The sequence below is a fragment of the Pelodiscus sinensis genome, chromosome 30, assembly GCF_052426305.1.
Source record: "Pelodiscus sinensis isolate ZL-2025 chromosome 30, ASM5242630v1, whole genome shotgun sequence".
Lineage (NCBI taxonomy): Eukaryota > Metazoa > Chordata > Testudines > Trionychidae > Pelodiscus > Pelodiscus sinensis.
This window is the reverse complement of record NC_143081.1, coordinates 16981051-16995714: the sequence shown is the minus strand read 5'-3', so window position 1 is coordinate 16995714 and position 14664 is coordinate 16981051. Positions and strand designations below refer to the sequence as shown.

The window sequence follows — 14664 nt, the reverse complement described above, 5'->3', positions numbered from 1 at the left end:
GAAGAGGGGGAGTGAGGCTGGGGCACATGATGGGGAAGGGTTGCCCCTGTGGATGGCCCTGCCTGCCTCACCCTGCGGGTCCCCGCCCTCCCTCTGTCCCTTGGGAAACCACCCTGCCCCGCCCCACTATGGGTAGGATTCCACCGCCTACCCTGCCCCACGGGACCCCTCCCACTGCCCCACCCTGCCCCACAGCCCTTTGGGGCGCACTGGCTTGACCCCTGCCCTAGCACCCCCTGCTGCCCGGGTGCGTCTCACCAGCCCTGCCGCCCCCAGACGGCCGACATGGGGCTGACGGAGAACATCGGGGAGAGCGGGCTGTGCTTCGAGCTGTGGTTCCGGCGAGGCCGGCTGCGAGACGCGTATACGCTACAGGCCCCCTCGCCCGCTGTCAAGCACCAGTGGACCGGTGCCGTGGCGCAGCTGCTGTGGAACCAGGCCACGCTCAGCAAAGGTAGGCTGGGCACTGGGGCAGCGCGTGGGCTGGGAGCCAGGTGATGGAGGGGCTAGCTCTGGGAATGCGTTGGGGGGAAGGGGAGCAGGCGCAGGGTTCCCTGTGAGCCGAGCGCTTGGGCGGCCACACAGGAAAGATTCAGCTGACACCCAGCTGATTGGCAGAGCACCCACAGTGTCTCTCAGCCAGCAGCAGGTGTTTCTATTGGTGGTGCACATCTACACATGGCGTGGTGCACCAAAAACATTTATTCCACACAAGCATGGAAAAAGTTAGATGGAACATTGGTCGGCGGGTGGGGTTGATGAGGGACATGCCCCTTGGTGTGACGCATGCGGGACGGTGATGGAGCTGGGGAGAGCATGGCAGGCACGGACCTCAGTGGTGGGGATTGGGGGCGTGGGACACAAGGGGGGGTGCAGGCCAGGTGACATTGGAGGGGACATGGTGCCAGTGGGACGGGATGGGATGAGACACATGGTCCCAGCGGGACAGGGGACCATGTGGGCCCTGACAGGACAGAAGAGGCCGTGGGGGCCCTGGCGGGACGGGGCCGTGGGGGCCCTGGCGGGACAGGGGGCTGTGGAGGCCTTGCAGGACAGGGGCTGTGGGGGCCTGGCAGGACAGAAAGGGCCGTGGGCCCGGCGGGACAGGGGGCTGTGTGGGCCCGGCGGGACAGGGGGCTGTGGGCCTGGTGGGACAGGGGGCCGTGGGCCTGGCAGGGCAGGGGACTGTGTGGGCCCGGCAGGGCAGAAAGGTCCGTGGGCCCAGTGGGACAGGGGGCCGTGGGCCCGGCAGGGCAGGGGGCCGTGGGCCTGGCAGGGCAGGGGACTGTGTGGGCCCACTGGGACAGGAAGGTCAGCGGGACAGGGGGCCGTGGGCCTGGCAGGGCAGGGGGCCGTGGGCCTGGCAGGGCAGGGGGCCGTGGGCCTAGTGTGACATTCTCCCTTTGCCCTGCTCCGAATTGTGCTCCCACGAGATGGTCTCCAGGGCCATCGGGGACCAGCCCTTTGCCAGTGGCCAGATCCAGCTGAGCCGCCGAGGGGAGGGGGGCTGGAGCGCGGGGGGGTCAGCCTGTGGGCAGCTTGGGGGCAGGGCAGGGAGTGTGCATGGCCTGATGGGGAGGGGTCCTTCGAGCGTCTCTCTGCAACTGGGTGGGAGGGTCAGTCTCCCCTCTGCTCTCACCCCCTCTCTCTGCAGCTGCCTGCACCCGGGCCTCAGTGGTCGTCTCTTCCTTCAGCCCATGCTCTCCCCCGGCCGCCACATCTTCCCCCCGCCCCCGCCCTGCTCCCCTGGGCCCACTCTGCGATGCCAGCCCCGGGTCCCCAGCGGGGCGCGGCCCCAGAGCCTGCTCGCTGCCCGGGCACCTCGAGGAGGAGGAGGAGGACTGGGACCTGGACGTGAAGCACATCCCCTGCGGTGAGTCGCCAGGAGTCAGGGGCTGCAGGGACAGGTGGCTGGTCCCTGGCATTTGGGACGTGGCTGGCCGTGGGGCTCTGGGAGAGGGGACGTGGATGGCTGGCTCAGGGGGACACGTGGTTCCGTGTGGGCCTCACCGCCCCCCGGTTCTCTTGCAGTGTCCGAGATGGTGGCTGGCACACGAGCTGCTAGTGCGCAGGGGCAGCGGAGCCCGGAGGCATCGGTGAGCTCTGCCCTAGTGAGTATGCGGGGGCGCAGCAGGGTCTGTGGGGCTCTCTGGGCTCCATGTCAGGTCCCACTCCCAGGGCAAGGGCAGTGCTGCAGAACGGTCCGTCCACCCAGCGCTCAGGGGTGCTGCTGGCCATGTCTGTGCACGCGTGTGTCTGGCCCAGTCTGTCCATGCACGGCTGGATGTGTCTGGTCATTACAGGCTTGCCTGGCCCATGGCCAAAGTGGGCAGCTGTGCCGGCAGGGCCCAGAGGGGTCCCAGGCTGGTTCCCCCGCCCTGCCCCTAGCTCAGGGCCTCTGGCACCACAGGGCCCTAGGCCTGTTGTCACCCCAGGGAGTCCCTGGAGAGGTGCCATTTTGGGACTAGGCTGCTCTGCTCTGCTGCCCTCTCTGTCGCATAGGGGTACATTCCTGCCTGCCCTCCCCACCTTGCCCCTAGCTCCACCTCCCCACTGGCCCAGAGATACCCCCGCTCCTCCCCAGCCTCTGCCGCTCCTGCCCTGCTCCGCCCCCTTACTCCTAGCTCCACCTCCCCACTGGCCCAGAGATACCCCCGCTCCTCCCCAGCCTCTGCCGCTCCTGCCCTGCTCCGCCCCCTTACCCCTAGCTCCACCTCCCCACTGGCCTAGAGATACCCCCGCTACTCCCCAGCCTCTGCCGCTCCTGCCCTGCTCCGCCCCCTTGCCCCTAGCTCCACCTCCCCACTGGCCCAGAGATACCCCCGCTCCTCCCCAGGCTCTGCTGCTCCTGCCCTGCTCCGCCCCCTTACCTCTAGCACCACCTCCCCACTGGCCCAGAGATACCCCGCTCCTCCCCAGCCTCTGCCGCTCCTGCCCTGCTCCGCCCCCTTGCCCCTAGCTCCACCTCCCCACTGGCCCAGAGATACCCCCGCTCCTCCCCAGCCTCTGCCGCTCCTGCCCTGCTCCGCCCCCTTGCCCCTAGCACCACCTTCCCACTGGCCCAGAGATACCCCCGCTCCTCCCCAGCCTCTGCCGCTCCTGTCCTGCTCCGCCCCTTACCCCTAGCACCACCTCCCCACTGGCCCAGAGATACCCCCGCTCCTCCCCAGCCTCTGCTGCTCCTGCCCTGCTCCGCCCCCTTACCCCTAGCTCCACCTCCCCACTGGCCCAGAGATACCCCCGCTCCTCCCCAGCCTCTGCCGCTCCTGCCCTGCTCCGCCCCCTTACCCCTAGCTCCACCTCCCCACTGGCCCAGAGATACCCCCGCTCCTCCCCAGCCTCTGCCGCTCCTGCCCTGCTCCACCCCCTTACCCCTAGCTCCACCTCCCCACTGGCCCAGAGATACCCCCGCTCCTCCCCAGGCTCTGCTGCTCCTGCCCTGCTCCGCCCCCTTACCTCTAGCACCACCTCCCCACTGGCCCAGAGATACCCCCGCTCCTCCCCAGCCTCTGCCGCTCCTGTCCTGCTCCGCCCCTTACCCCTAGCTCCACCTCCCCACTGGCCCAGAGATACCCCCGCTCCTCCCCAGCCTCTGCCACTCCTGTCCTGCTCCGCCCCCTTACCCCTAGCTCCACCTCCCCATTGGCCCAGAGATACCCCCGCTCCTCCCCAGCCTCTGCCGCTCCTGCCCTGCTCCGCCCCCTTTCCCCTAGCACCACCTCCCCAGTGGCCCAGAGATACCCCGCTCCTCCCCAGCCTCTGCTGCTCCTGCCCTGCTCCGCCCCCTTACTCCTAGCTCCACCTCCCCACTGGCCTAGAGATACCCCCGCTCCTCCCCAGCCTCTGCCGCTCCTGCCCTGCTCCGCCCCCTTACCCCTAGCTCCACCTCCCCACTGGCCCAGAGATACCCCCGCTCCTCCCCAGCCTCTGCCGCTCCCACCTTGTCCTGGCACCCTCACAAATGGTGTTTTATTTGTTTGCCAGAGAGATGGCCACGCCCCCCCTGACCTGGTGACCCCGCTCTGACCATGGCCCCCAGGTACCGGCCAAGTGCACCCCTCCGTCTGTCTGTGTGTCCGTCTGCTCCGCTCCAGCCCATGGGGGGTGCCCCCCATGCTGCATCTGTCTGTCTGCCCAGTCCATGTGCCCATCTGCCCCTCCCCGGGCAATCACTCTGCTCGCTCTCTCCACAGAGCTGGGTCTGGAGCTTGCACAGGAAGCTGTTTGCCTCGCGCAGCCGCACGGGGCAGGATCGGAGCATGGAGGCTGCCAGGAACAGGACGGTGTGAGCCTTGGGCACCGCCCACCACACGCGGTGCCCCATGGGGTCAGCCCCTCCCTCTGCATCGACTCCGAGCCTCCGCCCCCAGATCCTGACCTCCCCGCTCCCCCCACATGGGGGCCTTAGCCACTGCCCCATGGATTCTGCCCTTCCTACCCCATAGCCTTTACCCCAGATCCTGCTTTTCCCACCCCCCACCTCATGACTCCTCCTGGTGTTCTCACTCAGCCATTCTTCCATGTGCAACTGCACGCGCACAGTGATCCCTGTCTCACCCTGCCATCTTTCCATGTGCAACTGCACAATCACAGCAATCCCTGTCTCACCCTGCCGTCCTTCCATGTGCAACTGCACGCGCACAGTGATCCCTGTCTCACCCTGCCGTCCTTCCATGTGCAACTGCACAATCACAGCGATCCCTGTCTCACCCTGCCGTCCTTCCATGTGCAACTGCACGCGCACAGTGATCCCTGTCTCACCCTGCTGTACTTCCATGTGCAACTGCACGCGCACAGTGATCCCTGTCTCACCCTGCCGTCTTTCCATGTGCAACTGCACGTGCACAGTGATCCCTGTCTCACCCTGCCGTCCTTCCATGTGCAACTGCATGCGCACAGTGATCCCTGTCTCACCCTGCCATCTTTCCATGTACAACTGCACACGCACAGTGATCCCTGTCTCACCCTGCCGTCCTTCCATGTGCAACTGCACACTCACAGTGATCCCTGTCTCACCCTGCCGTCCTTCCACGTGCTCCTACACGCCCTGATCCCTGTCTCACCCTGCCGTCCTTCCATGTGCAGCCGCACGTGCACAGTGATCCGTCTCACCCTGCCGTCCTTCCATGTGCAACTGCACACTCACAGTGATCCGTCTCACCCTGCCGTCCTTCCACGTGCAGCCGCACGTGCACAGTGATCCCTGTCTCACCCTGCCGTCCTTCCATGTGCTGCCATACGTGCACAGTGATCCGTCTCACCCTGCCGTCCTTCCATGTGCTGCCATACGTGCACAGTGATCCGTCTCACCCTGCCGTCCTTCCATGTGCAACTGCACACTCACAGTGATCCCTGTCTCACCCTGCCGTCCTTCCACATGCTCCTACACGCCCTGATCCCTGTCTCACCCAGCCATGCCTCCATGTGCTTGCACACACAGACACACACGCATATAGGACCCTTTTTGCACCCCCGGCCCACCTGCACTTGTCTGTCTGTGCTCCTGGATCGATCCCCTACCCTCTCCTATCCGGGAGCAGGTGCAGCAGGCACAGAGACCCACCCCACCCACAGTGGGCTGGAGCATCATGGGAATGCTGTACCTGGCAGACTGGAGCACCAGGGGACAGTCCCTACTGGGGATACTGGAGCATCATGGGAAATTCAGTGCAAGGTCGATTGGAGCATTCTGGGACATTCCCTACTGGGGCCTACTGGAGAATTATGGGAAATTCTCTGCCTGCCTGCCTGGAGCATCCTGGGACATTCCCTGCTGCGAACATTGGAGCATTATGGGAAATTCTCTGCCTGGCTGCCTCCTGGGGTGTCGGCCATGGAAACTCTGGTGGGCAGGAGCTTTATACAAGTACTACAGAGTGTATAATATACAATATGTTTACCAAGGGAGCCTGGCTAGCAGAGGTGAGGGCTGCAGGTGCCAGGGACCAGAGACCTGCTGGACCTGGCTCGGAGCCAGAGGACTGGCAGGCGGTTGCCTCTTGGGGCCATGAGCTCCTGAGGCCTCCCCCTGACTGTGGGGTGAGGAGCCAGGCTGGCTGGAGCCAGGCCGCCAGTCGCTGTATGCCTGCCGGACCATTTATAACCTGCATATGAATAAAGCCGCGTCAGAGGCTGTCTCCCTCTCTGAGCAGAACCCAGCTTTGTGCCAACACCGCCTAGGGGTTAGCTCATCCGGCTGCCCCGCCTTCACCCAGAACGGGGTCTGGAGGCACCCCACACCCAGGAGTGCCACAGCTGCCCCCATCCTCCATGAACTCCTGGGGCTGGAAGGGAACTCGGGAGGCCATTAGCCCAGTCCCCTGTCCTCATGGCGGGACTAAGACCATCCCTGACAGGACTTGCCCTACACCTCTCCAGTGATGGAGACTCCACAATCTCCTGTCACCGAGGGATGGGGAGTCCCTGAGCCCTCCCCCACCTGCAGCCAGACAGGACTCCCAGCCGGCAGGGAGAACAGAAGGGCTATTCGGCGACGGGGACACAGCAGAGCACAGACTGGTCAGCGCAGGAACCAAGAGCAGCCAGTACAGCCCCGCTTGGGGAGGGGGACCTAGAGCGGGGGTTCTCTGCACCACAAGTCAGCCCAGAATGGCCCACTCCCGGCTCTGGGTCCCAGGCCCCCAGCCCAGCTCCTACTCTGGCGTCTATCCTGCTTCCTGGCCGAAAGGAGTCACCAGGCTACAAAGAGCACCGACCTCTTGTCTGTGCAGGCAGGCAGCTGGAGTAGCCTCCCCCAGTGGAAGTCACTCCTGAAATTCCCATCCCCATCTAGGAACTGGTGCAGTACCCAGAGAAACTGAGGCACACACATGGGCTTATGTCAAGGCTTTTCCCCCACTCTGGCACGATAGATGCAGAAGTGGGGGCCTGCCGAAGTACCCCAAAACCTTTTCTTTCCAGGCTTTGGTATAAAACTTCTCCCCAAAATCTTAAAAACCGAGATTTGGGGGATACAAATCTGCTGCCACCACCCAAATACTGCTAAGAAAGCCAGGGGAGTGATCACTTGGGAAAGCTCAGCCCTACAGTAAAACCAGGACACACACAAAAATAACACCAGGTTAATAAAAAAGAAAGAGAAAGAACTTTTATCATCACCACAATATTCCTGTTACAAGCATAATGACTGGATGGAAAAGTCACCAATTAATATACTCATGGGGGGATTCCACCATGGGCCAAAACGTAGTTACAAAGGAGAGAAAGCCCCATTTTTAAATGCACAGCCCTCAGCTCCCCATTCCCAAACACTAAAACCTAATGGGTTTATCTAAACTTTACCCTACTTACAGAGTCTTTTCTTGGAGAGAGACATTTTGACTGTGTCCCTCAGTAGCTAGAGAGAAACTGCTCAGGGACAAAGGAAAACCCCAAGATTCCTTTGTCCCCGTTTGAAATTCCTACCTACATTTCTATTGGCTGCTGGTTACCTGGTTAGGTAAGGGACATAGTTAACCTCTAGTCCCCAGGCTGCTGGCTAACCCTCATGGGCATGACCGCTTACTATAGGACAGTAACATTTGCAACATAACAAGGTGAATAACATCCCCACTTTGCCACACCTCCCCAGGTAATTAATTGCAGTGTTTAACCACCCTAACAGGAAGCTCTTCCAAATGTCCAACCTAAACCCCCCTTGCTGCAGTGTAAGCCCAGTGCTTCTTGTCCTGTCCTTAAAGGCCAAGGAGAACAAGTTTTCTCCCTCCTTGTAGCACCCTTTTAGATACTTGAACACTGCCACGTCCCCTCTCAGGCTTCTCCTTTCCAAACTAAACAAGCCCAGTTCTTTCAGCCTCCCCTCATCGCTCATGCATTCTAGATCTTCACTCTTTTTTCTTGTTGCTCTTCTCTGGACCTGCAATTTCCCCACATCTTTCTTGACATGCAGTGCCCGGAACTGGACACAGTACTCCAGCTGAGGCCTAGTCAGTGCAGAGTGGAGCGGAAGAATGACTCCTCGTGTCTGGTTCACAACACGCCTGTTAGTGCAGCCCAGAATCATGTTGCTTTTTTTGCAACAGCATCACACTGCTGACTCATATTTAGCTTGTGGTCCACTCTGACCCCTAGATCCCTTCCTGCAGGGTGCCTGCCTAGACAGTCGCTTCCCGTTCTGTGTGTGTGAGACTGACTGTTCTGCCAGTGCTTGTTCACATTGACTCCAATCAGGTGTGTGCACACGTCAGGAACTTTTCCTTAGCAGCCCCTGTCAGTTTGGCTGTGGAGTCCCCTGGAATGGCTCCTTCATGGTGCTCAGCCATCTATAACTGTGAACACGATGTGCCCTCCTCCCCCTTCGTTTCCTGCTTTCCATCCGTGGTGGCCTTGGAACAGGGGTCACTTGTGTGCAAGTGCTCCCTCGGCTCCTGCAGCTTCGCTCTGTTTTCAGCGATTAGTGAGCCAGTTTGGTTGCGTTTGGAGTCATTATCCTGTCCATCCACCTGGGGCTGCAGGGCAGGCCAGCAGCCCAGGGGTTAAGGTGCGCACAGGAGAGAATCCTGCCTGAAATACATGGACATCACGGGCTGCCAGGACCTCCTATGGCACGTGGCACTTGCCATTGCAGGCTGAGGAGATAGTCCAGGACGCTGACCTCCTCGCCCCACAGGGCCTGGCGAGAGTGGTCATGCTGCTGATTAACACAACAGTGATATGGCAAACCCCAGCATCCCCCCCTCCCACAGGCAAGGGCATGGAGAGGAGCTGCCTCATGCCACACAAAGAGTAGGAGCACTTCTCCCCAGAGACCCCACTGCCGGGCTGGGACCCCCCAGGAGACGGGCCCAGAGACCCCACTGCCGGGCTGGGACCCCCCAGGAGACGGGCCCAGAGACCCACACAAAGAGGAGGAGCACTTCTCCCCAGAGACCCCACTGCCGGGCTGGGACCCCCCCAGGAGACGGGCCCAGAGACCCACACAAAGAGGAGGAGCACTTCTCCCCAGAGACCCCACTGCCGGGCTGGGACCCCCCCCAGGAGACGGGCCCAGAGACCCACACAAAGAGTAGGAGCACTTCTCCCCAGAGACCCCACTGCCGGGCTGGGACCCCCCCCAGGAGACGGGCCCAGAGACCCACACAAAGAGGAGGAGCACTTCTCCCCACACCCACAGCCGGGGCCTGTGCCCAAGTGGAAGGAAGCTAAAAAGTGAGACCTCGTTGGGTGCAAGGTTTATTCCCTGGGGGCCTGCCCCTGCGAGTAGCTGGAGCCACTGTGCGTGTAACTCCTGGCGTGCCCTGGTTATGTTCCGGGAGCGGCTTCCCACAGACTCCTGTCAGGATTTGGTGGTCCTCGCAGAGGGTAAGCTGGTAGCCCAAACCTCCCTGCAGTGGCCCATGCGATGGCCACGGCAGTCACCATGAGACAGGGCTCAGGACTGCGAGTCTCCGGCCTCCGCTCGGAGGTGCTGACTCCCCTCCGAGACCTGCCGTGTGACTGCGGGACTGTTCACAGACAGCACAGATTCCCCTGCACAGTCTGAAGGACTCTAGGGCCACCCTTAAATCCCTGGGGATCCACCCCCCCAGAGGAAGCCCTTCAAGCCTCAGGTCCCTGCCTGCTCCTGCTCCTGCTCCAGACAACCAAGACATGATTCCTCCAAGCACGGGCGGGAATCCCAGGGGGCCAGCCCCACTCTGTCTTGGGCCTCTAGCACCTCCCGTTTCTGAGGCTGCGCCCCAGAACAGAGCAGCAGTTCCTGCACTGGGGCCTTTCCAGGGCCAGCCCACAACATTTTGGCACCTGAGGCGGGGAGCTCATGGTCCTTCGCTTGGGCCAAAACTTTGAAAGGGCTCAGTTCTGCCTCCTTCCTGTTCTACTCGACCACCATCCCCGTGGATCTAGAGCAGAGAGAATCCATCTGCACCAGCAGCAGACACAATTTTCTACACTCTGGCTACGTCTAGACTGGCAGGATTGTCCGGAAATGCTTTTAACGGAAAAGTTTTCCGTTAAAGCATTTTCGGAACAGAGCGTCTAGATTGGCAGGACGCTTTTCCGTTAAAAGCACTTTTTGTAGAAAAGCGTCCGTGCCAATCTAGACGCGCTTTTCTGCAAAAACGCCCCAATCGCCATTTTCGCAATCGGGGCTTTTTTCCGGAAAACAAATCTGAGCTGTCTACACTGGCCCTTTTGTGCAAAAGTTCTGCGCAAAAGGGACTTTTGCCCGAACGGGAGCAGCATAGTATTTCCACAAGAAGCCCTGATTTCAGACAGTAGGACGTCAGGGCTTTTGCAGAAATTCAGGCGGCCAGTGTAGACACCTGGCAAGTTTTTCTGGAAAACCAGCTGCTTTTCCGGAAAAACCAGCCAGTCTAGACACAGCCTCTGGTTCCTCGTGGCGCCCCTCTCTCCCCCCCGGTCTGGCCCCTGAAGTGGCCACCTCAGTTCACCTCCTAGTAAGGCCAGCCCTGATCCTTTCCATTTGGCAACCAATTACCCCCCGTATACCTGGGCCCGGGTCGCCTCAGGCGGCTGGTCTCGAGCACGGTTGGGGCAGGACTCAATCCAGGCCCATGCCCTCCCGCCCGCCCTCCCGTCCTACTTCGGGGACCCCTCTTGCGAGCAGAAGGTGCAGCTGCTCCTCACACAGAGCGCCAGGAGTCTGGGAGGGGGGTTACTCCCAATATTTCCCTACCCCCAGGGGCAGGCCCATTCTGGAGCAGCAGAAGCTCAGCGCCTGTATGAAGAATCTTCCGTTTCACATGGTCTCCCTGGCCGGCATCACGCCTGGCCTGGCTGCGAGGGCCAGGAAGCCGCTCCCAGCTTGGAGGGTGCACATGTCCGCCTGTCGGCTCTCCCAGCCCCAGGAGGGCTCTCAGGCGGGGTCAGACACTGGCAGTCACTTTGCTCCCTTGGCCTCCCCACGACTCCCCGGGTGCTCACAAAACGCAGGGCTGAGGTGGAGGATGCGCCGGGTGCAGGTCTATCCATCCCTAGGGGACTAGCATAGTAAGGGCAGGTCCAGAGAGTGGGCTCAGGCTCAGAGACCCCAGTGCTAAGAAGGGAACCCCCAGGAGACAGGCCCAGAGACCCCACTGCCAGGCTGGGACCCCCAGGAGACGGGCCCAGAGACCCCACTGCCGGGCTGGGCCCCACAGGAGACGGGCCCAGAGACCCCACTGCCGGGCTGGGCCCCACAGGAGACGGGCCCAGAGACCCCGGTGCCGGGCTGGGACCCCCCAGGAGACGGGCCCAGAGACCCCACTGCCGGGCTGGGCCCCCCCCCCAAGAGACGGGCCCAGAGACCCCACTGCCGGGCTGGACCACACAGGAGACGGGCCCAGAGACCCCACTGGTGGGATGGGACCCCACAGGAGACAGGCCCAGAGACCCCACTTCCGGGCTGGGACCCCCCAGGAGACGGGCCCAGAGACCCCACTCCTGGGCTGGGACCCCACAGGAGATGGGCCCAGAGACCCCGGTGCCGGGCTGGGACCCCCCAGGAGACGGGCCCAGAGACCCCACTGCCGGGCTGGGACCCCACAGGAGATGGGCCCAGAGACCCCGGTGCCGGGCTGGGACCCCCCAGGAGATGGGCTCAGAGACCCCGGTGCCGGGCTGGGACCCCCCAGGAGACGGGCCCAGAGACCCCACTTCCGGGCTGGGACCCCCCAGGAGACGGGCCCAGAGACCCCACTCCTGGGCTGGGACCCCACAGGAGATGGGCCCAGAGACCCCGGTGCCGGGCTGGGACCCCCCAGGAGATGGGCTCAGAGACCCCGGTGCCGGGCTGGGACCCCCCAGGAGACAGGCCCAGAGACCCCACTGCCGGGCTGGGACCCCCCAGGAGATGGGCCCAGAGACCCCGGTGCCGGGCTGGGACCCCCCAGGAGATGGGCTCAGAGACCCCGGTGCCGGGCTGGGACCCCCCAGGAGACAGGCCCAGAGACCCCACTGCCGGGCTGGGCCCCAAAGGAGATGGGCCCAGAGACCCCGGTGCCGGGCTGGGACCCCCCAGGAGACGGGCTCAGAGACCCCGGTGCCGGGCTGGGACCCCCCAGGAGACGGGCCCAGAGACCCCACTGCCGGGCTGGGACCCCCCAGGAGACGGGCCCAGAGACCCCACTGCCGGGCTGGACCACACAGGAGACGGGCCCAGAGACCCCACTGGTGGGATGGGACCCCACAGGAGACAGGCCCAGAGACCCCACTTCCGGGCTGGGACCCCCCAGGAGACGGGCCCAGAGACCCCACTGCCGGGCTGGGCCCCACAGGAGATGGGCCCAGAGACCCCACTCCTGGGCTGGGACCCCCCAGGAGAGGGGCCCAGAGACCCCGGTGCCGGGCTGGGACCCCCCAGGAGACAGGCCCAGAGACCCCACTGCCGGGCTGGGCCCCACAGGAGACGGGCTCAGAGACCCCGGTGCCGGGCTGGGACCCCCCAGGAGACGGGCCCAGAGACCCTACTGCCGGGCTGGGACCCCCCAGGAGACGGGCCCAGAGACCCCGGTGCTGGGCTGGGACCCCCCAGGAGATGGGCCCAGAGACCCCGGTGCCGGGCTGAGACCCCCCAGGAGACAGGCCCAGAGACCCCACTGCCGGGCTGGGACCCCACAGGAGATGGGTCCAGAGACCCCGGTGCCGGGCTGGGACCCCCCAGGAGACAGGCCCAGAGACCCCACTGCCGGGCTGGACCACACAGGAGACGGGCCCAGAGACCCCACTGGTGGGATGGGACCCCACAGGAGACGGGCCCAGAGACCCCACTGGTGGGATGGGACCCCACAGGAGACAGGCCCAGAGACCCCACTGCCGGGCTGGGACCCCCCAGGAGACGGGCCCAGAGACCCCACTGCCGGGCTGGACCACACAGGAGACGGGCCCAGAGACCCCGGTGCCGGGCTGGGACCCCCCCAGGAGACGGGCCCAGAGACCCCACTGGTGGGATGGGACCCCACAGGAGACAGGCCCAGAGACCCCACTGCCGGGCTGGGACCCCCCAGGAGACGGGCCCAGAGACCCCACTGCCGGGCTGGGACCCCACAGGAGACGGGCCCAGAGACCCCACTGCTGGGCTTGGACCCCCCAGGAGACGGGCCCAGAGACCCCACTGCCGGGCTGGGACCCCACAGGAGATGGGTCCAGAGACCCCACTGCCGGGCTGGGCCCCACAGGAGACGGGCCCAGAGACCCCACTGCCGGGCTGGGCCCCCCCCCAAGAGACGGGCCCAGAGACCCCACTGCCGGGCTGGACCACACAGGAGACGGGCCCAGAGACCCCACTGGTGGGATGGGACCCCACAGGAGACGGGCCCAGAGACCCCACTGGTGGGATGGGACCCCACAGGAGACAGGCCCAGAGACCCCACTTCCGGGCTGGGACCCCCCAGGAGACGGGCCCAGAGACCCCACTCCTGGGCTGGGACCCCCCAGGAGACAGGCCCAGAGACCCCACTGCCGGGCTGGGCCCCACAGGAGACGGGCTCAGAGACCCCGGTGCCGGGCTGGGACCCCCCAGGAGACGGGCTCAGAGACCCCGGTGCCAGGCTGGGACCCCCCAGGAGACGGGCCCAGAGACCCTACTGCCGGGCTGGGCCCCACAGGAGACGGGCCCAGAGACCCCGGTGCCGGGCTGGGACCCCCCAGGAGACGGGCCCAGAGACCCCACTGCCAGGCTGGGACCCCACAGGAGATGGGTCCAGAGACCCCGGTGCCGGGCTGGGACCCCCCAGGAGACAGGCCCAGAGACCCCACTGCCGGGCTGGGACCCCCCAGGAGACAGGCCCAGAGACCCCGATGCCAGTCTCGGACCCCTCAGGAGACGGACCCAGAGACCCCACTGCCGGGCTGGGACTCCCCAGGAGACGGACCCAGAGACCCCACTGCCGGGCTGGGACCCCCCAGGAGACGGGCCCAGAGACCCCACTGCCGGGCTGGGACTCCCCAGGAGACGGACCCAGAGACCCCACTGCCGGGCTGGGACTCCCCAGGAGACGGACCCAGAGACCCCACTGCCGGGCTGGACCACACAGGAGACGGGCCCAGAGACCCCACTGGTGGGATGGGACCCCACAGGAGACGGGCCCAGAGACCCCGGTGCCAGGCTGGGCCCCACAGGAGACGGACCCAGAGACCCCACTGCCAGGCTGGGACCCCACAGGAGACGGGCCCAGAGACCCCGGTGCCAGGCTGGGCCCCACAGGAGACGGGCCCAGAGACCCCACTGCCGGGCTGGGACCCCACAGGAGACGGGCCCAGAGACCCCACTGCCGGGCTGGGACCCACAGGAGACGGGCCCAGAGCTCCTCCGAAGCTGCTTGCATAGGGCCATGACCCCCATGTGAGACTGACCTGGAGTTCCCTCCAACACCGTTGGGTGCTGCTGGGTTCCAGGCCTCAGTCCTGCCCTGGATTGCGGCTTCCCCCCTTCCCGGAAAGGTCCCCCCATCCCCATGGCAGTGTCCCCCCCCACGCCCCATCCCGGGGCTCCTGCCCCGGCTCCGCAGCCAGCCGCTGCCCCCGTCCCTCGGCTGCTCTGTCTCTTTAATGTTGTGATCAATAAGCAGGACGCTACCAAATGTCAGTGTCTAAACAAAGGGAAAAGAGGGGGGACGGGGACAGCCCTTGTTCCCCGCAGGCCGGGCAGCCCTGCCCGTGTGGAGCCCCCCCGCCCCGTGGCCCCGCCACCATTTTGAGCTGGGC

At 64.5% G+C, this 14664-nt stretch overlaps 1 protein-coding gene across 3 annotated transcripts in view; it reads left to right on the top strand.

Moving 5' to 3' along the window:
- Window positions 1-6148, top strand: part of ARHGEF40 (Rho guanine nucleotide exchange factor 40) — a 34483-nt gene extending 28335 nt beyond the window's left edge. Inside the window, exons 16-19 of one of the 3 annotated variants that reach the window (XR_012900250.2) lie at window positions 277-454; window positions 1695-1873; window positions 2032-2111; window positions 4194-4251. Coding sequence is in view for 1 of the 3 variants with exons in the window: in XM_089774295.1 (XP_089630421.1) it covers window positions 277-454; window positions 1655-1873; window positions 2032-2111; window positions 4194-4289 (573 nt within the window). In the remaining 2 variants the exon portion in view is untranslated. Of the gene's footprint in view, window positions 1-276; window positions 455-1654; window positions 1874-2031; window positions 2112-3984; window positions 4040-4193 lie in introns of those variants that run through there. The other 2 variants (XR_012900249.2, XM_089774295.1) reach the window with 2 other exon arrangements.
- Window positions 6149-14664: the final 8516 nt, after the last annotated feature.